Source organism: Pleurodeles waltl, chromosome 6, assembly GCF_031143425.1.
Source record: "Pleurodeles waltl isolate 20211129_DDA chromosome 6, aPleWal1.hap1.20221129, whole genome shotgun sequence".
Taxonomy (NCBI): Eukaryota; Metazoa; Chordata; class Amphibia; order Caudata; family Salamandridae; genus Pleurodeles; species Pleurodeles waltl.
Genome location: NC_090445.1, coordinates 467,124,247 through 467,147,077, shown reverse-complemented (window position 1 = coordinate 467,147,077; position 22,831 = coordinate 467,124,247). Strand labels below are relative to the sequence as shown.

General features: G+C 42.3%; 1 protein-coding gene across 8 annotated transcripts in view; it reads right to left on the bottom strand.

The window, feature by feature from the left end:
• Positions 1-22,831, bottom strand: part of LOC138299904 (membrane cofactor protein-like) — a 439,137-nt gene that overhangs the window by 130,008 nt on the left and 286,298 nt on the right. For 3 of the 8 annotated variants that reach the window (XM_069238612.1, XM_069238613.1, XM_069238615.1), the window contains exon 8: positions 5,693-5,746. The exons of 4 other annotated variants lie outside the window; for them this stretch is intronic. In XM_069238612.1, the coding sequence (XP_069094713.1) occupies positions 5,693-5,746 (54 nt within the window). Of the gene's footprint in view, positions 1-4,991; positions 5,037-5,692; positions 5,747-22,831 lie in introns of all 8 variants that reach the window. One more of the 8 variants, XM_069238611.1, reaches the window with a different exon arrangement.

The window sequence follows — 22,831 nt, the reverse complement described above, 5'->3', positions numbered from 1 at the left end:
CATCAAAATACGTTCTACGCCACTGCCTTTCCTGCATTTAAGTTTAGTCTTGTTTAAAGTAGCTGTAAACAAGGGGTCTGACCTCCTAGGTTTCATCTTCATAGATTCAGTAGGAGTTACTCTGAAGTCTAAAGTTTCCTTGATTGTAATCTGGAGACAGTCCTAATTTTCTTGCACCGAAACCTCTTCATTAAAACAGTTCTGTACATCAATACACCAATATATTTTACTTTCTTTAACTTAAACCAAGCTCTACCTTGTCTAGTTATCATACTACTAATTTCTATAGATTCAAGCTGTAGACCATGTTCTTCAAATGTCACTAAAGAATGATCAGATCAGCATAGCTGAACCAGTTCTTGGACTATAATCAACTCTGATAGCCAGCTGAATGAGTTAGGCCGTTTACCTGCTGTATGAGGCCCAGCAACTCAAAGGAGTGAATTAGATCTCTACTATAAGGGCATGTTCTGCCTTGAGCTCAGATGTTAGAGTCTCCAAATATAATGCTTGTGTCAAGGCCAGATTAGTAACCATCTTCAAAAATGGTTTAACAAATTTCTGTAGGGGCCCTGGAGGTCTGTAGTGCAGCTGACCTGAAATTAATATCCTACCACTCTCCTTTAGGGCAAAACCCATCAGTTCAAGCCCTTGTAATGTATCAATTTGAAGGGTGGTTATCTCCCATTAATCCTTAGAAATAATAGCTCCCTCCCTCCCCCCCCCTCTTTTTCCTATCCTTGATTGATATATTGCTTTGTAACTTGTGGGGCAAATAATGCCCACTTCCTGCTGAGCCAGGTGGGAACCAGGTATCAGAGATAAAGAGGAGATCTTATTTATATTTACCAAGTAAAATATTTAATTCATCTGAGTGTTTCACTGCTGAACGTGTGCTAATAAGTCTACATTTTAAAAAGCAGTGGTCCTTGTTCACTCTTTCCACCCCCATCACCTTCATTTACATTCAAAATATTCAACCCTCCTTCCTCTAGTATCTTAGTCCCCTCATCATCATTCACCAATTTAGGCCTAAGCCTGTAAAGTTCCTTACTTGAGTAAGTAATTATAAGGGACTCCTCTCTCCCTCTGGAGCAGAGCTGGCAGCATGGCTGGCGCTGGCTGCTTTCGGGACGCTGACAGGTGCAGACGGGCTTGCCTTTGGCGTGCCCGCTGCACAGTCACACCAGCATACTCCTTTTGCAAGTCCTCCTCAACTGATCAACTCGACCGTTAACTGCTCTACCCCAATATGGGGGCCGTCATGCTGTATGTAAAAATCACACAAAATCACCCCCAAACAATACTTTTTATAAAAACAGAATTAAAAACAAGTCCTTCTCTTATTAAAAGAAATCCCCCACACAATTTGTGCCGGTTGTGCAAAAAACCCTTCTCACTGGTTGCATGATTGCACCAGCGTGCTCCTTTTGTAAGCCCTCCTCAACAGATCAACTCTACCACTAACCGGTAGATTGACTCATGCACTAACTAGACACACTGCTGGTCGGGGGAGACTTTAACCTCACAATGGCAGGGGACGTAGAGAGAGTCATCATGGGCAATCAGATAGGTCTTAGAGAATATATGAGAAAGCTGTACAGCAGAAGTCAAGGGACCTGCCAAATGACACTGACTGCAGTGGCGATCACAGTATGGAGGAAGGTTACACAGAAGCTGGGGTTAAGAGGAAATTAATGCTAGAAACACTTGTGGGACTGAGGCATCCTCGTAGATTTGAAGGAGGTTGAAGGCTGCAAGTAATGGGATTTATTAGAAATCCCTGTGATAGGAGACATATGGGACAATAGGGGATCATATCTTTGGCAGAGACCCAAAAACAGTATTAGCTAATGGAAAGTCAGCAATGTTGTTACATGCTCGTAGCAGAGGAACTCCTCCGGAGTATAGAGTACTGGGTACTGGTGACTTTTCTGCATAAATACACTTTTTTACAAGCATACAAACAAAACACACAGTCAAACCCCACTGGATGCACTGAAGGACAGATCGGATAGAACCTTGGAGTAGTGGAAGATGAGGACTGAGGGAAGTTTGTAAATACCAGAGGGATTAATTGTGAGGATTGGGTTACATTTGGTGCAACTTAGAATACTATTCCATGCATATTACACCAGGACCCAGGTACTTAAGAGGGGAAGAACACATAACTATAGATGTTTGCGAGGTTGTAACCAGACAATGGCATTGGTCCATACTCTAGCAGTTTAAGAGTTCGGTGTTTCTGGGCCAGCGGATTTCTGTGGTTCAGAAAGCAAAAAACAGTTATTAATCCTCCATTGGTGGCACTTGGGATTTGGGAGACCAAACCACACCCGGTACACTTAACTGTTTTGTAATGGTGCTCTGAACGTGGCTAGAAGAGACAATATCAGACTCTGGGGAAGCTCCTCCATCCAGGGGTTCGATTAATGGACCTTTAACATGGACTGGCGCACTCAAGCAGATGAAACAGTTTAAAAGGCAATTTTTTAAGATATGGGGCTTCTGTAGGGGACTTGAGGGACAAACGTTAATGATACTGGTGAGGGGGGATTGATCTGCATGGCAGTTAATGGGAGTAGTGCCTTAGAGCGGAGGGACTGGGGAAACTGAAGCTAGGACCTAAAGAGCCCCTGTAGAAGTCTCAGAGTGGTGCTGATATTTCTGCCTTTTACAAATTTACGAATGTGGAGAAATTGTGGTGGGTGCTTGAGAAGTTTTGAACTATTTAAGAGTTTATCTCCATGTAAGCTAATAAAAAATTTAATAAAAAGGTTTATTAACAAAAAAAAAAATGCTTTGATCTAGCTATTTGGGTAGGATTACTTGTCGATAGGTCTGCAGCCAAACTTAAAAATGAATGTGCCTCTGTACTTTCCATTTCTCTGCTGGTCAGCAGTCACCAACCTCACCATTTTTGTCAATACATTCCCTTTTTGTTTTGGATACAATAGAGAACAGCCAACACAAATATATAACAACTTGGTTGGCACAGACTTCTAGATGATGTACTCATCTAGAATGTTAAAAAAAGAATATGAGGAAGACAATAGTGCCTACTCAAACAATACATAGAGTGTTTAGGTGGACATTTACATGAGGAACATACACTATTTTTGACAGGAAAAGGCATTTAGCAACTGTTACATATACAGATTCGTCAGCACCCTTCCCTGAATATCTTTTTAATTTAGTCCCAAATTTAGCCTGTAAAACGTATAGTAAACTAGAACTTTTTCTGTCCTAATGTTGGCTGAATGTAAAGTAGCACAAAGCATCTCCACAGTTATGGTTTCACACCTCAAAAAGCACACATTTCGATCCTTAATAACTTTGCGCCTTCGTTCGCCCATTAAGTCCAACTTGGAGGACACAGCCAACAAAGATCATTGTTCCAGTGTGCAGATTGTCAAGCATGTTGAGAAGGTCCCAAGTCCAGTAACCTTTCTAACTAGTTTGCATATCTGCACAGGAAGGTTTGTTGCAAGGAATGTAAACATTTTTTTGAAGAAAGAAAAAAAACACATTGAACCTGGCAAACTCAAATGAATGACTCCATTTCTTGCCATTTATTGGTTCAGTAAAATTTCCTTCAGCCACATTTGAGTTATTAAGCAAACATGTAAGTGCCACTGTACATGCATCAGTACAATATATATAAATATGTATATCCATAAATGCTCATCGGAAATCTTTCCTGAACAATGAAAGTTGAGGTCACTTCACATAAGCCAAGGTGATGCAAGTACAGTATACCTCTGCTGTTAAGGTTCACAATCACAAACATCTAAAGTAGAACTGCCACTACATGTCGATGGAATTTATTGTTTGCAAACAATAAGTATAAAGTGCTATTTTACACAGCTACTCAATATACTGACTGGGCGCTAGTTGCTTGAAACAACTTGATAGATTGAAAAACTATTTTGAATGCAAAAACAAACAAATTAGATATTGTACAGGGTGACATATTTCATTTCCCATGATAAAGACCTAATACCCAAGAAAATCTTCCAAGACATCAGGAACAATAAAGATTGCCTGTGTTGAAATGTATCAATGTACAATGACCCACATCTACACATTTGCAGAGGGTTTAGCAATATATATATATATATATACATATATATATATACATATATACATATATATATATATATATATATATATATATATCTCAAACCAAGGCCCTTTCAGGGTTAGAGTGACGCATAAATTATGCAAAAAAACAAAGGAGAACTCTGGGAAGTTCCCAGTTTTAGACAAAAGCCATTTACCACTCCAGGCATTTTACAGCTCAGCGAGGATGACACTGTGTCAATCCTATGCTTAAAGATTTTGCTGTATAAATGGCAAAATACTTTGTCACTATCTAGCTCAGCGAGGACAGCACTGTGCTGATCCTATGCTTAAAAACTTTGTGGTTGAGGTGAGCAAATCTAGAGTGTCGCTGGTGTTGCAGGGTGCTCCTTACTAGAGCAGCTCTCCGCCTAAAATTGGGAACTTCCCAGAGTTCTCCTTTGTTTTATGCATATATATATATATATATATATATATATATATATATATATATATATATATATATATATATATACACACACACACGTTTCTGCTTTTCAGAGAGGCAAAATAAATATATCCTTAAACATTCTGAAAAGGAAATGATTCATAAAAATTCAAGAAAGCCAACAAAAAATAAGCTCAATGAAAAACTATTAAAAAAGATAACACTGTACACATGTTTAGCTTGTGCAAGTCAGCACTCTTGTATCAGGCCAATTAAATTTGCACAACATATTTAAGGCGTCACGTGTGAGTTAAGGATATATTTATAAAAAAAAGGCTTCATTAAAAATAATCAATGCTCAAAATTAAAATTAAAGAAATACCCCTGTAAAATAATGCACAAGCAGGTGTTTGGGAAAGGCAGAATTTCAAACTTTCTCTATCGCTCTCTGTCACTATATTTAAGAAGCTGTTTGATTTACCTTCATCAGCCCTATTTTTATGCTTTGTAGTTTGTAATGTAGATTCTGAAAGAAGTGACATTTTCAGATATGTTGAGTTAAATGTAGTTTTAATAAGTATACCAACACAAGAAGCAAGATAAAATAGCAACAATAAATGTCTATTCAAATACATGAATACTATACAGCTAAGTGTACAGAAGTATTGGGTAGTACCATTTGCAACCTATTACACATTTAAATCTACTCTATAGGTATGTGTAGAATTCAATGGTATTGGTCCTGCACAAAGGAAAAACAATAATTAATGAGAGACAAAGTTATTATCATGACAGTGTACTCATGATAAAGTGATGAGCCTGCAAGAACTGCCAAGATATCAGGACCCACCAACAGTGTACGTGGTGTCTGTTGCAGAAACGCACCAACAGGTGAATCTACAACAGATACATGCAGCAAATGCATTAGTATTGCACTCTCTACGTAAATAATTTTTTTTTTTTTACTTCAGAAGCCAGTGAGGGAGACATCAACTTCTCATGCATTTCTGCATTAATATTGAGAAAGATGCAACACCACAAACAGAATGAAATAGCTTTCCTATTCTACCATTACTAACTACTGACCATGCATGAAACTACAGCAAGGTTAAACAAAAAGGTTTGTTAAAAGCGACATCAAGCACCAGGAATTACACATAAGAAAAGATTTGGTTTAGTTACCTTTACTTTTGGTAAATAAACTGCTTGTAGTTTGTACTGTAGATGCAGAAAAGTCTGAAATCATTTTAGGAAACAATGTGTTAGTGCTAAATGAACAGAAACTAAATATAGGATGAAAATGAAGGTCATCTACAAAGTACGACTGAGATTGAAGAGCTAGCAGCCCTTGTATACATATGAGCTGGATGGGTTTTAATTCTGTAACATGGTTATATATCGCAGGTAATCGCCAAAACCAGAGACCTATGGCTTTGGTTTCCTGCAAAAACGTTTGAACACACCTTTCTTCAGTACAACAACCAAGCAGTTTACTGCCTTGGGTGTAACAAGCTAACATAGGACATTTCATTACCGTAAGACCCAAGGGCTTCATCACTATAGTTGTGATATTAAAGACTTATTCTCACTTGGGGCAGTGTGTACCATTTCTTTATTTGTTTGGTTTTAACTATTGTTCCTGATTTAACTGTTCAAGCTCAATATTGGTCGACATATGCAATTGGTTGTTTTTTATCAGTACTGACACAATGAGTGAAGTTTTTCTGGTTGATCCAGTACTTTGTCTTCTTTTCTTATTACTTTAATCTTTATATATCCATACACTACTACTGGTGGAGGGAGTAGGACACTAGGGTTTTAAATTGAGCCATCACACCACCATGACCTTTAGTGATAAAGGATAGTGGTAGCATTCAGTGTAGGGAACTTCTTTTGGTGTTTTTGTGTGGTGTCTCAACAAATGTCACTTTATTGTACAATTTAGTTAGTACAGATAGAAAAATTGCTTTTTCATTCACTTGTTAGAGGTTGACTATTTTACATAGGAAACCATTTGACTCTTGGGGCTTACTTGTCACATATTCAAAGTTTGAGGAAGGCTAACCCTGAGATAAATTCAACTCACTTTCTCTTTTTGATTTACAACAGAAATGAGGGATGACAGATCATCACATTAATAACGACATTTTGATTGCATGTAGTTAATAAATCAGTACTTTTTTGGTTAATGCTGGAACTTTCAACCACACTCATGTATATACCATAATAAATATACATATTAAACCATATTTCATATGCAAATTATTCCACATTGGACATTCATCATGATCACGTAGTTAATTGTTTTTAACATTTAGATTGTAAATAGGCTTATGTTTTGTTTATTGCAGAAACTGAGCTTTCTGTAGATACTTTATCATCATCCACACTGCAATCTTTATATTTTCTATTATTGAAACAAAGAAGAACACTGAAGATGCTCTGCATGACCCAATAAGCATACTGGTATCAGGGCTACACTGTTCTCCAAACTCAATGATGGCCCGAGGTCAGTGGTGCACAAGATTAACCCAGTGACTTCAAACAAACAAAATTTTGCAAAGCCATATTTTAGGCACACTAGAATATCTAAGCTAAACAGTGAGGCAAAATATCAAGTACAGTTGGAAATGAGAACCACCTGCTTCCACCAAGCCAGATTTGTCAAACATGAAATGTAATAATATTGCTGTTGTGGAGAAAAGTCCTAACCATATTTAAATCTTCCACTGATGCACCACTTCCTTACTATTCCTTCTAACCTCTCCGTCTGCTGTTCTATTGGATGCTTTAAGTGTGTGTGACTGCAGCAGGATATTCGAGAGTTCACCAATAATAATCATTTTTCCCTGGGATTTTTATGTAATGTAAACTACACAATTGGCATTTTGATAGAATTCCAAAATAAAAATATGCTAGATGCATTTATAGCCATTACATAATTTTACTATTATAAAATAATTTTAATAAACATGAACTTGATAGAATTACAGGCAACGTACATGCATACCAGTTCACCAGAAAATATGAAACCTTTTTATTAAGGTGTAGGAACATTTATATAGTACCTCATAGCCCAGACGAGGCACCCAAACCATTTGAAGATAGGCTGGATGCTGCTCCCCTGCAGCATTAGGGTGGAAGAAGTGTGTTCTTATTAAGTGGCATATGTCGGCAATGTTGGCATGTCACATGTGATAACTCAAGTTCAGCTTTTCTTATTTTTGTTGTTGTTGAGTCTTGGTTTGTAGCAAACCAAAATAAGTGGGAGATGCGATACCTATGATGATAAATTTTGATTGTATGGACAGAGAAATTAAGTGTGGCCTTTATGTGTCTTAAGAATCTGGATGCTGTGCACAGAACACTTATTATCATATGGTATTCCTGCTAGCTTGGAGCTGCACTGTTATGTACGAAGTGCAAGAAAGAACAGTGACAAATATTTCACATGTGTATGAGCCTATCATCCTTAAAGTTACAGGATTTAGTTTTGGGCTAGTATCATCCTGATGCCTGCATTTTATGGACTGACTTGGAGCTCACTATTACCAGATGCAATAAGTTAAATAGTAATCCTTTATCCAGATAGGTTTATGGAAGATTTTAACATGTTTTATTATATTTCGAGCCTGTTTGGTGAGCCACTGTTGATTGCCTGTGACCTGTTCTATCTGGAAGTTCAGCCTACAAGGATCATATTGGAACAAGCCAGGTCTTCACTGCCTTCATAAATTCAAAGTAGTCTTTCTGGTCTTTGCTGAAAAATAGTTCTAGAGTTCCTACCTTTTTTGTTTTTTATGTTTGGGTGCCATTCCTACCTTTTTTGTTTTTTATGTTTGGGTGCCAGTTTAGGGTGTATGGTTCTCTTCAGTAAACAATTTTGCAACTTTAAGTGGATGAAGTTAAGGCCTCGATCATGAATTTCCCTGTAGGTAATGTAAGGTTCTTGAAAGCTGAGCATCTGGCCATGGGAAGCCAGCAGAAAGCTTTTATGTAACCTGACATGTGGCTACATACATGGACACGTAGCTGCTTTGATACAATGTACTGAATTCATTACATCTGGGCAAATGGACTCTACCTAGGGGTTCAGCTCCATCTGCTGAGATATGTCATGCCAGGATGAGGGAGGATGGGATCCTAAAGCTCCTGAGGAAATCCTACAAGCAGGAAAAATGTCCCTAAATTGGTAACTCTTTATTTCCACATGTTTGGCTGTCCGGCAAGCTTAAAATGATTGCCCAGCTTACATTTCTCAACAACTGAGTAGTCTTTAGATATTGAGCTTCCTTGTTTTTGAAAGATTTCCATTTCATTGACACAGCTCTAGCAAAACTGCTTAATTGGTTAAAAACTTTAGTGAGATTCGGTAAGCAGTTGAGTTATCCTTTGATTGAGTAGTGAGCGAGCTTTGAATCTACCTCCATGCTGGAAGGGGACAGTGAAAATGCGAGAGTGAGAAAAGGCTAGAGATGTTGGAGTGCTAGTAGGAAATCCAGTCCAGTTGATACATTCCTTGATGTCATTTTCCTATAGTTTCTGTAGAAGGGAGTAGTATTTGAAAGTTACAAATGTGTCACTCAGTCCAGAGAAACAAGCATGGTGACTTTGTTCCAGTAAACTTTAGTGATCATATCAAACCAGGGAGAAAGCAGGACTGATCCAGTTGCTCTTTCATGGCAGAACACAATTTGTTAATCTGAGGGACGGAATCTGTTACTTACCCTGTAAGTATCTGTTCGTGACATAAAGTGCTGTAGTCTTGCATGCTTTTCGTACTCCTGCCACCCAGTGTTGGGTCCGGATGTGTACAAGTTATCTTCGAATAAAGTTTTTCAAGACACATGGTGTAGTGACTCCTCTCTGTGATAATGCGCATGGACATCTTCTCAGCTAGATCATTATGCAACCTTGGAAAACACAAAATGGCCAAACTTCACCTCCAGGTTCCCACTCACCAAGATTGATATTGTTACCTGTAATTCTGGCATCCCCCTATAAAAGAGGGGACGCATCTGCCTCTGGCTCCCCGAAAGGGCTGTTTCAGGCACTGGAGATTGCCAAGGGATTAGGGATTTGGCTGTTTTAGTGCCGGCCTGGATGGACTGAAGCACATCAGCTTTCCGAATAATTATTTACCGTCGTAAGGGATATCTAGAACCTTTGTTTAGATCTCCGGGGAACTGCACCAGCTAGTTGTCTAAATCCTGTGGATGATACATCTATGGCCCAATCTATGATCTCTGCTGAAATCATTTCCCCTTCCTGCACAATTTCTTGCACCTCAATTTTCTCTTCTTCTGGCAAGAGGCTAATGTATGTGGTGATGTCAGACCACATTTGATGGTTGTAAAGGCCGAGAATTAACGGAGTTTGCAGCTCTGGCGGTCATGGCTGCTATGGAAGAGAAGCGATTCCTGATGCTATCTAGCCAATGACCATCTCTGTCCGGTGGAGCGGAAAGAGGAGTAGATGAATTATTAAAGCAGCGCTGGGCTAGCTGCAAAATTACAGAATATAGTTTAGGTTGTCCTATCAAACATGCTGGGAGGTCTTCGGGCACCCTATATTTTTTGTCCAGCCTAGGGAGTACTGTTGAGATGGTTGCTGGGTTCTCCATCACCTTGAGGCCTTCCTCCCATATAATGTCTTCGATAGTGATTGCTCAGACAGACTCTTTGGTAGGTTCCTTAAAGTTGTACAGAAAACAGTGTGACTGCTTAGTTATTATCGGTAGCTGAATCCTCCAGGCAGCTCGCTCCATAAGATTATGAAAGCCACCGATGTCCTCCGGTGGTGAATCAACTGGCGGTAGTGTGGTAGGGGGTGGAGTTTTAATGAGATAGTCATCCCATTAGTTGGGAGCTGAAGAGGAGTCTCTATTCTTGCCTTCCTGCTTGTCTTCATCACTAGAAGGAGGGTCATCCACTGCAGTGTCAGCTAATGTAGCAGCCAGCATTGGCAGTGGTGTTCCAAGTGCAGTAAACAGTGGTGAACAACGCGCTACAAGATCGCAGGCTGGAGGAGATGGTCTTCATTCTGGTGTGTGTGGCAAAAAAGATGTGGGTCCTGGTTGTGTTGTAAGTTGATTACAAGCGACATTGGAAGTGGAATAGTAGGCTCCGGTTGTCCCTGCTCTCCAAAAGTGGAGTATTGCTCCTGGTCAAGATCAGAGTGCTCTGTAGGGTAAGGCTCCTCATAGTATGGTTGGTCCTCCTTTGTCATCTGCCTGGCACTTCCCCTGCAGTTCTTTTCAGTCCTAGAAAACCCATGGATGCTCCTTTCTTCCTAGGAAAGTGTGCTCTAAGAGGTGTATGCAAGGTTATTTTGGCTTTAGCAAAACATGTTGAAATGCACTTAACTATCCATCTGGCTATTCCTCATTTGGATATAGTTTTCCCTTTATGGGGAGGTGAAAAAGCAACAAACATTTGTTTTGTTGTTTTTAAAAATGTAGTTCTATCAATGTAGTACTTAAGGGATCGTTTTACATCCAAGGTTTGGAGATCCGTCTCTGCAACTGAATCTGGTTGTGGGAAAAGAACTGGTAACTCGATTGACTGAGGTAAATATAGGAGACAACTTTAAGGAGAAACTTAGGGGTTGTGCACAAGACAACCCTGTCTCTTTGTAGCCGGAGGAAAGCTTCATCTAAGATGAACGCCTGGAGGTCACCAACACATCTAAGTGAGGTGATAGTGACTACAAATGCCACTTTCCAAGAAAGGAACTGAAGGGGACATGTATGCACTGGTTCAAATGGAGGGCCCATAAGGCAAGTAACAACACTAAGACTCCATGAGGGTCCAGGTGGAACCCATGGTGGAAGAACTCTTTTTAGCCCTTCCATGAGTGCCTGGTATTTTTAATAAAGAGACATGTTGTCTATTTTGTAGATAAGCATTTATTGCAGCAAGGTGTAATCTTATGTGAATGCTAAAGCAGGTTTCTGTAGATGAAGCAACTAGCATATAGCGTCTTTTACATTGTCTTTGAAAAGGTCAATGTGTTTAGAATTACAGTAGCAAACAAACTGTAGCAAGCTCCAGTAGTTGGTCTACGGGCTCCTTTAAGAATTGTTATATATTAATGTGGCAAATTAAGGTAAACAAATTCTATGACCTCAGGAACCATATTGGGATCTGGGTGCCTGAATTCTTCATTGTTCTGAGTGAAAAGGCCCAGCCTGTTCAACAGCTTCTCTTGTGGAACTACAGAGAGATCTAGTAGTGTGGTAAAGCAAGGTTGACGAGCTTAGTGGGTGCTAGTAGAATCATAGTGACAGATGTTTACTTGAGTTTCTGAACCAGAAATGGAAAGAGTGGGAGAAGAAGAAAAGCAAAGGCAAATATCTGTGACCAACTCATCTGTAGTGTGTTACCCTTGGTGAGCGGGCGTGGGAACCTGGAGGCGAAATTTGGGCATTTTGTGTTTTCCAAGGTTGCATAATGATCTATCTGAGTTGATGTCCATGGCATTCTCACTGAGAGGAGACAGTACACCTTGTGACTTGAAAGACTTTATTCAAAGAAAAATAACTTGTAGACATCCGGAACCAGCACTGGATGGCAGGAGTACGAAAAGCATGCAAGGCTACATCACTATGTCACAAACAGATACTTACAGGGTAAGTAACATAATCCGTTTCTCAGATTAACAAATTGTGTTCTGCCATGGAAGAGCAACTGTATCAGCCCTGCTTTCACCCTGGTTTGAAACTAAGGTTTACTGGAACAAAGTCACCAAGCTTGTTACCCTGGACTGTGACACATTTGCAACTTTCACATACTACTCCCTCCTACAGAAACTATAGGAAAATGACATCAAGGAATGTATGGGTGACTGGATTTCCTACTAGCACTCCAACAGCTCCAGCCTTTTCTCACTGTCGCACTTTCACTGCCCCCTTCAAACATGGAGGTAGATTCAAAGTTCACTCACTCCTCAATCAAAGCATCACTCAACTGCTTACCGAATCTCATTAAAGTTTTTAAATATTTAAGCAGATTTGCTAGAACTGTGACAATGAAATAGAAATCTTTCCAAAACTGGAAAAACAAGGAAAATCAATATCTATAGACTACTCAGTTGTTGAGCAATGAAAGCTGGGCAATCATTTGAAACTTGCCAGACAGCCAAACATGTGGTAATTAAGAGTTACCAATTTATGGAAATTTTTCCTGCTTGTAGAATTTCCTCAGAAACTTTAGGCTACCATCTTCCCTCATCCTGGCATGTCAAATCTCAGCAGATGGAACTGAACCCCTGGTAGAGTCCATTTACACAGATGCAATGAATTCAGTACATTGTATCAAAACTGCTACATGTCCACATATGTAGCCACATGTCAGGTTACATAAAAGCTTTCCACTGGCTTCCCATGTCCAGATGCTCAGCTTTCAAGAACCTTACATTACCTACAGGGAAATTCATGATCGTGTCCTTATCTTCATCCACTTAAAGTTGCAAAGTTGTGTACTGAAGAGAACCATTCACCCTAAACTGGCACCCAAACTTAAAAAAAGAAAGGTAGGAACTCTAGAACTATTTTTCAGCGAAGACCAGAAAGACTACTTTGAATGTATGAAGGCAGTGAAGACCTGGCTTGTTCCAATATGATCCTTGTAAGCTGAACTTCCATATAAAACAGCTCACACACAATCAACAGTGCCTCACCAAACAGGCTAGAAATATAATAAAACACGTTAAAATCTTCCATAAACCTATCAGAATAAAGGATAACTATTTAACCTATTGCATCTGGTAATAATGAGCTCCAAGTCATTCCATAAAATACAGGCAGCAGGAAGATACTAGCCCAAAACTAAATACAGTAACTTTAAGGATGATAGGCTCAAACAGATGTGAAATATTTGTCACTGTTCTTTCTTGCACTTCGTACCTAACAATGCAGCTCCAAGATAGAAGGAATATCATATGATCATACAGTGTTCTGTGCACAGCATCCAGACATTTCACATACAGGCCACACTTCATTTCTCTGTCCATACAATCAAAATTTATAATCATAGGTATCACATCTCTCACTTATTTTGGTTTGTTACAAACCAAGCCTAAACAACAAAAAAATAAGAAAAGCTGAACTGGAGTTATCACATGTGACATGCGAATGTTGCAGACATATGCCACTTGATAAGGACACACTTCTTCCACCCTAATGCTGCAGTGGAGCAGCATGCAGCCTATTTGCAAATGGTTTGGGTGCCTCGTCTGGAGTATGAGGTACTATATAAATGTTCCTACACGTCAATAAAAAGGTTTTATACTTTCTGGTGAATTGGTATGCATGTACGTTGCCTGTAATTTTAGCGCGTTCCATGTTATTTAACATTATAGTATAATAATACAGTAGCTAATAGTAAAATTATGTAATGGCGGGGGCGTGGCCAAGTCGCCAATGGAGTCAGACGTGTAGTCCAGGGCTCCGATCGTCGTCCACGATCTGAGGGGCAAGTATCCTGCTGGGGCACCAATCTGACCCCATGGAAGAGATCCTGCCCCCCGCCCGAGTACTAGGGGGGAACCTAGCAGAGCAGAAGGCAACAAGCGCACAGCGGTGCAGAGGGGCATCTGAAGACATCACGGTGAGCCGCGCTGCGACTGACCTCGGTCCGCGGTCCCCACGCCGTGCAGTCGGCTGCCCGAACTGAGGGGTGGCCTGGTGGAGATGGTCAAGGGGGGCTCCCCTCACAACTGGATTGTATTGGGGCCCCAACAACAGCGGAGAGTCCAGGAGAGGGAGGTCGAGTGGGCACCATCTTCCCCTCTCTATTTCGTTTTACATCCTGGAACGCGAGGAACGGGCCCAGGAGGCCTAGGGGGGGGGGGGGGGGAGGAATTACACCAACAAAGGAGTGGAGGGAAACAACAATAAACAAAAAGACAGAAAGGAAGGAATAATCTCCCCCTACCCCACTACCACTCCTGGAGACAGCTTCAGGGGGCTTGTGGGGGGCCCCCTTGGTACAGCACACAAGGACTCTGAGGTTGTTGACATTACTCCGGGGGGAAGGTGAACCCGGAATCCATTACTAACAGGAATGCGGAGAGGAGGGGAGAGAATACCCTGGATTCAGAGACATCAGAGAGGAGGCCCATAAGACAGAGTAAAGTAAACAGGCAAGGAGGTACCCGTGAACATCGAATAAAGGTATTCTACGACGAGCCACAGAACTCCCCAAACACTGAAGGTGGGAGGAGCGACAGATCACTGGAGGGGTTTAGATGGCTGCAACATCTCGACAATACAAGAATAACTGTAATGCCCCACTGATAGAACGGCGGGTGGAAGATCGGAAGCAGTGACAATCACCTCCATATGTACCCACACACAGTAGTGGCAACGGAATAGATAAATAACTATACTGCACTAATTGAAAGACTGGGGTGCTTGGAACTCCTGGGGTGGACACCTGCTTCCTCAGCCCCCCACAGGTGAAGATGGGGAAAGAAAAAGCCGGTAAGGAGGCATCAGCCGGGCCCCCTTCGAGAGAGGTCACGAGCCAGAGGACCGGGGGGATGGAAGCATTGACGCAACATACCAAAGTGATCCTGGCGGCCATACAGGACTCAAAGGCAGCCCTAGAGAATCAAATTGAAACACTTGCAGAGGAGGTAGGTCTTCTTTGGGACGATGACAAATAAAATAAGTAAATAAATAAGTGAAAGCACTCACACAAAAAATTGCACTCATGGATACTGAAATAAAAACTTTAGGCATCTAAGTGGAGGTTGCAGAAAGCCGATCCCAGCGACACAATATATGCCTGGTGGGGTACCCGAAAAGGCAGAGGGCCCATCATTAGAACTCTACATAGAAATGTGGCTGAGCGATGTGGTACTGAGGGGTGCACCAACCAAATTCTTCAGTGGAGCAGGCTCAAAGAATTCCAGCAGTACCCCCGCTGCCAGGGCATACCTCAGACCAATAATAGTGCGTTTAATGAACTTCAGAAACAGAGATGTGATCCTCCAAGAGACGCACAAAAGGGGTCCTTGGAAAATCGAGGTGAAAGAGATAAATATCTACCCAGACTACGCAAACTTAGTAGAGAAACAACGAGCAGCATTTTCCAAGGTCAAACGAGCTCTTCGACATGACATAAAATACGCACTATTATACCCGGCGAAACTTCAGATTGAACATGAAAAAAAAAAAAAAACTTCTTGGGAACTCCTCTAGAAGCCTGGGAATGGATAGAGATGCAGGGCCTCTGCCCAGCCAACGGGCACGGACAGGGGGGTGCCAAGGCCTGGTTGATGGGCAAAAAGAGATGCAAAGGCAGGAGCCTGGTTAGGACCGACCGCCGTGCAGTCACAAGAACAAATCAAGGCTGCGCAGATGAAGGCTGTCCAGGACCTGGACTGAGATCCAACTGAGCGATAGATGGAGGGAACTAGAGGTGGACACTGGTGGAACTGGAACAGAACACTCAGGTCAGGAACAGAATCAGAGGCGGATCCACTGCCTCGGTTGACCCCAAGGACAGCAGACATGCTGGCTTAACAGATAATTCTTGCAACACTAACCAGCACATCCTAGGACCATAGCCCAGGTAAAATGGACAAGTGGGATGTTGGGGGGCATTGGGGAGACCCTTGGAACCTCCGGTGTCTGGCCCTGCCTTTCCCCTAAATATACCCCTCGGAAACAGGAGGGTAGCACATGAACAATAAAAAACGACAGACAAACTATGATAATGGCAAGAATCCACGCCTCAGAACAGCACACAAAGGGGAACGTGGGTCTCCAACTAGGTGTTTGGGAAAACACATACTGTGAATTGGGGTGGTGGTTAGTTCTACAATCATAGCACGGTAAGGTAGGGTGGGGGGTAGTTGGGTGGTAAGGATTACAGGTCACTTCATACAAAGGGGCGAGCACAAACTTGAATCAGAACAAAATATATGGGGAATGCACAAGAGAGCATTCCTATAATAAGCAAAAAAACAAAATAGGTTACTCTTGACAACAATACAAATATGGATACTGAATGATTATCCATCCTCACATTGAATGTAAATGGATTAGGAAACAAACATAAAAGGCGCCTCAAACATAAAGCCATATCTAGGTACAAACCAGACATAATATTTATGCCAGAAACCGATCTTGTAGATACGCAACATAAAGTCATGGAAAGGGGTAGATACAAACTACTGGGACACACGCAGTTTACATCCGGCTCCAGAGGGGCCATGACACTTTTTAGGAAAAGCCTCCCATTCCATACCATGCGCACATGGGCAGACCCACACGGCTGTTACATGGTGATACTAGGGATATATACAAATATTCATATGCTACTGGTTAATGTGCATCTTCCCCCCTGGTCTGCAAGGAGGGATACTCCAAAAAACTGGGGCAATACTTACCACCTCACTGCCAGCATCAATCCTACTGGGAGGGGACTTCAATATGTTGATGAATGCGGAGCTGGACAGGGCTAGTGTATCAAGGTCAGGGTGCTCCAACAAGGGAAAACTGGAGGGCTTTACGCAGACAATGGGTCTATGTGATGTGTGGAGATTTCTCCATGGGCAGGAAAAGGGGTATTCATACTATTCAGCCATCCACAACACCCACTCTCGACTGGGCTATTTTCTGACTATGGCGGACCTACTGCCAAGAATTACAATGGCAGGACACCAAGCCAGGGGAATTAGTGACCATGCCCCACTACTGATGCTGGTGTCTCTGGGCCCCGACTGCCAGATAAAGAATGGCGGATGCAAACATGGAGACTAAAAAACAGGAAGGTAATCGAGGAATTAGAGCAGGGCACTCAGTACATCTTCACAGAAAATAAGGGATCGTACAGAGCCCGCTAGTCTTGTGGGAGGCCTATAAAGCCACTATCAGAGGGAAGATAATAGCAGGAGAAATAGGAGAAAGACGGGACAGATAGAAAATACTGGTAACGCTAGAAACTGAACTTATAGCATTAGAACGGCAATACGCAACACAACGACAAGAAATAAAAAAACAGATGAATCAAACAAGAAAGTAATACAATATGGTAACCTGAGATGAAGTACTCCAACAATACCTATTACGAAGTAAACAGCTCTATAAAGCTGCAAATAAAGTAGGTCAATTGTTCGCATGGCTGGGAAAGAAGGAACAAAGTGATTCCCACATCAGGGAACTATGGACAGCCAACGGGAAATTAATTAGGGATCCCAAGGAAATAATGGAAGAAATGGCAGCCCAAATGAAAGATTTCTATAAATCCTGCATAACCATCCCAGAAGCAGAAACAGATAGCTTCTTGAATGACTGCCTATCCCCGCAACAAACAACGGATCTCGAGGAGGAGATCACTGAGGAAGAAATCTCAGAGGCCCTGGGTCAACTACAGAAAGGGTAATTGCCAAAATACTGGCGAAGATGTTGGCAATTAGACTGAGCGGGGTGATGGTGACCATGGTTCGTCCGGATCAAAAGGGGTTCATACCGGGTCGATCCAAGGCCCTGAATCTCCGCAGACTCCACAATAACCTGACCCTTATATCACGCTCGACTAGGGGAAGAGCAATCCTTTCCTTAGATGCCAATAAGGCATTTGACTCAGTAGAATGGAAATATATGTTTGTTATGTTGACCAAGATGTGGTTTGGCCCAAGATTCTAGAAATGGGTTGAGCTACTGTACAAACGACCAACAGCAAAAATGAGGGGAAATGGATACACATCGCAGGAATTCGTCCTTCACAGGGGACTAGGCAGGGGTGCCCTCTGTCACCGATGCTATTTACGTTGGTGATCGAGGGACTAGCTAACTGGATAAGAACAGACCCACTGATAAGAGGATGGCCGACTAGTAGTGATGAGGAAGATCGAATCTCGCTTTATGCGGACAACATACTACTGTACCTGACTCAGACACCATTCTCACTGGGTGACATATTCCAGGCTTTGGAGAGGTATCAGGATTCGGAATAAACTGGGGTAAATCACAGTTGTATCCAGTGGGGACATGGGAAATAGAACAAAATACACTATTACCAGTTAGAGTGGAATTGGAGAAATGCAAATACTTGGAATCTGGATATCAGGTAAACCCCACCTCCACTACGTTGCCAACCTACAACCCCTACTGCAGAGATTCGAAATGGAAACTAAGCATTGACAAACCCTCCCGCTCTCATTGATGGGAAAGGCAGCACTTTAAGATGGTTACCTCGCTTCCTATATATTTTACATCAATCCCAATACCTAATACCAGAAAAATTATTTCGCCAGATGGACTCCCTATTACGCACGCTACTATGGTCGGGGGGGGACAACTCAGAATAAAACTGCGCACCTTACAGAGACCAAAACATGAGGGGGGCATTGTCCAAACATCCGGAAATATTATGAGGCGACAACTCATCACAATAAATCACTGGGCCTTCACTACACAAGATGACCCAGCGTTTAGAGGGGACAGGGAAATGATGCAGAAGCATAGTTACCTGCACTGCCTGTATGGGGGTAAACTGAATCTTGCATTCAGTCCTGCAACAAAAATGGTCATACAAACCTGGAACAAACTCACCAAGGAGATGGGGTGGGCCATGCGTTTGACATCCAAAACACCTTTATGGGAAGGAAACAGGTTACCCAAGATAAATACATTAACGGGTTATAAAGGATGGGATAACATACTTAGCTGACATCTGGGACGCAAATGGGATGGCACCCTTTACGCACCTCCAAAACGAATACCAAATGTCAGACACACAATGGCTACACCATGCCCGCCTACAGGCGGCCCTGAAATGCAGCATCCCCACAGAAGAAGAAACCGGAAGATTAGATTAGAACTGAGATTCTTTAGAGGGGAAGATACAAAAGAAACTAGCATCACAAATATATGGTACAATTATGAGACATACACAGCCCTCATTGTCTAATCTATGGTAACAATGGAAAAGAGACTAAGGATTTAGAAGAAGAGGATTTGGCAGAAGCACTGATCTTTCTGGCAGAAATGCCTATCACAGGATCCCTCAAATTAATCCAGATTAAAATATTACACAGAGTATATTATACGAAATCTCTACTCTTCAAGATAGGGAAGGCTGCAAACAATAAACGTCTACAGGGATGCGGAAGGGAGGGAATATTTTATCACACGCTGTGGACCTGCCCCCGGGTCGCCAAATTCTTGGGAGGAGGTGGGGGGAACCCTGGAAAGCGTGACAGACTAGCATCAAAGTGACACCAGAGTCAATGATACTTGGGGTCTGGAGCCACACCAAACATATAAGATATCAAAAACTATTGATTAACCTGGGATGCATGATTGCAAAAAGGGACATAGCTAGGAAATGGGGATCTGGAACGGCACCAAGCCATGATGACTGGAGAGAGGGCATGAACCGATGGCGAATATTGGAACGAGAAATATACAGAGATAGAGGCAATGAAACAAAATACGAGAAGATCTGGGGAAACTGGGAAATGGGTTAGCTCAATAGCGGCCTGAGGACTAATGGTAATACTAAAAATAGGGACAGTAGGCGGGATGAAAACCAGGACAACTCCATTGAGACAAAAAGAGGCTTGATAAATAAGAGAGGGTCGGACAGAGAAGTTACACACTCCCAAGACAACACAGATCTGAGTAGAGGAAATCTGATACTGAAGAAGTACTGATAAGGGGCAAGAGAGGGGAGGGAACTGGAGACTACTATTATGTGCTCATTTTAGTTGATATATTGCTTGAGGGGTAAGCAAAATGTTGTTGTACTACATTGTGTAGCATATGAAAACCATAATATATATATTTGTTTTTTAAATAAAAAATTATGTAATGGCCATAAATGCATCCAGTGTATTTTTATTCTGGAATTCTATCAAAATGGCCATTGTGTAGTTTATTGAATGGCTGCAACGCGTGGAGGGAAAGAAGGATATCGGAAAGGGAAAGTTGGAAGCAGAAGTAGTATTACTGAAATTGTCAAAACAGGGAACTATTGTTATTTCTCCCTAATAGACAACTGGGGAAGTGCTCTGACACGTAAAGACTTCAATCAGTTCTGATGACATTTGTGGAGGATGGAGTTATGCCTCAAGCATTAGTTGGGTAGTTCTACACTGTCAGTATGAACCACCAGGGTGGGCGGGCAAAGTTCATGGGGGGAAGGAGAGAATGGGGCCAACTTTATCTGGTGAACAAGAGTGGGAAGGGGGGGGGTCAGCCAACGGTCCTGGGTGCTGATTGTAGAGAGCGAATATATGACTTTAAGAGTGGGCCTTACCATCCTTCTCATGGATCTATAAATGGGCTAAGGGAGGGTGATATGTTGAACTTCCAGGCCAGTCAAGACCCTGATCTCAGTCTTCTACAAGAGATGCATCTGGGGTCTTATTACTCATAGGGTGCACTTAACCTGTTTGCGCATTGGTACTCCTTTAAAAAGGTGCAACATGCAACCAGGGAAAGTGCACCCTAATACAGAAAATGCACTGCTCGGAGGATAGCCATAAACTTGTGCTGCCCTGGGGGCAGCAGACTCAAGTGAAATATGGAGTAGCTGCTTCAAAGCCGCTCTGTTTTTCACAGTGAAGGCGGTAACTTGTCTACACTTTGAGGAGGGATTAGAGAGCCGTTTGCAGATGGGTGCAGTGAGTGACTACACCCACCTGCAGGGAAATGTTTAGTGGCTCCAGAGGGCTGCCCTGAGAGGGCCCACTTTTTTGAGGCACACGTTTAAGGCTCTTTTTGACAACTTCTTTTCCATTGCTCCCACGTCCATAATACGTCACGGGTGAAGATGCCAAGAGATTTTCCCTCATTTGCATAGGGGCGTACCAGATTTCTTCATTGCATGGGGCCATGGCCCCATGCAAATGACAGAATGCCCTCTTGAGATAGTGCTAGCTCTACATATGTGCCAGAGCTATCAGTATTATAGAAGGGGCCACAAAAGCCCTTTTGTAGTACCAAAGTGTCCTGGGGGCACATTTGCCTATTGTGACCCCAGGGCACTTTCTTCAATACAGCCCTGGCAGGCAACAATTGTGGTTTTCTAGTAGGTGGGTGATGCAGTCTTGGTAGACTCTGGATTCACATCTGGCTCCTGTTCCACAGATTACATCCACTAACAGTTACGAGGACATGGGTTGTCCCTAGGGGGCTGCCATGCAGTGTTGAGCATTAAATGGTATGGGGAGTAACTGACAGTAGCATCCTGGTATCACTCACCGGGTTTGCTGACATTTGAGCTGTAGACCCTGGTAGACTGGCTCATGCACTCACTAGACACACTGCTGGTCATGGGGGGGAGACTTTAACCTCACAATGGCAAGGAACATAAACAGGGCCATCATGGACAATCAGATAGATAATGCAGGTTGTAGGAAAGTAGGCTCTTTCTAGCTTGGTTACCCCCACTTTTTGCATGTTTGCCAGTGTGTTTGACTGTGTTCAATAGGATCCTGCTAACCAGAACCCCAGTGACTGTGCTGTCTCCTCTAAATTTAGTTGTTGGTAACTTTTTAGCCCCACAATTGGCATAATGGTTCCCCCATGTAAGTCCCTAGTATATGGTACCTGTGTACCCAGGTTCAAGGAGATCCCTATGGGCTGCAGCAGTTATTCTGCCACGCATAGGGAACCCTTGCAAAGGGTTTTGCAGGCCTGCCATTGCAGCCTGTGTGAAACGGGTGCATGCACCCTTTTTCACTACAGGTCACTGCACCAGGTCACTTTAAGTCACTCCTACGGCAGGCCCTCTCATCCCAGAGGGGTGGGTGCAGGTACCTGTGTGTGAGGGCCCCCCTACACTGGCAGAGGTGCCCCCAGAAATTCCAGATCCATTTTCCTGGACTTTGTGACTGCAGAGACGCCAATATAAACATGTACTGGACATAGGCCACTACCTAGGTCCAGCTACATAATGGTAAATCCGACCCTAGGCATGTTTGGTATCAAACATGTCGGAATCATACCCCAATACTGTTGCAAGTATTGGAATTATGATTCCATGCACTCTGGGGGCTCCTTAGAGCACCCCCAGCATTGCTACCACCAGTCTTACAGGCTCTTACAGGCTCCAGCTGCCCTTGAGTTGCTTAAGCTGATCAAGCCCAAGAAGGCAGAACAAATGATTGCCTTTGTGTAGTGCTTTCCTCTTAGCTAGTTTCTAAGCACTAACATAACACACCAGAAATGCACTTCTGAGTTCAAAGAAGACTTTTATTGTTGTTAATTCTTCCCCAACCACGATTTTTATGTTGACGAATTAGTAACTTTCAAGCCCGCGTTAATCAAACAAAATATATCAGTTTGCAATATACACAGCA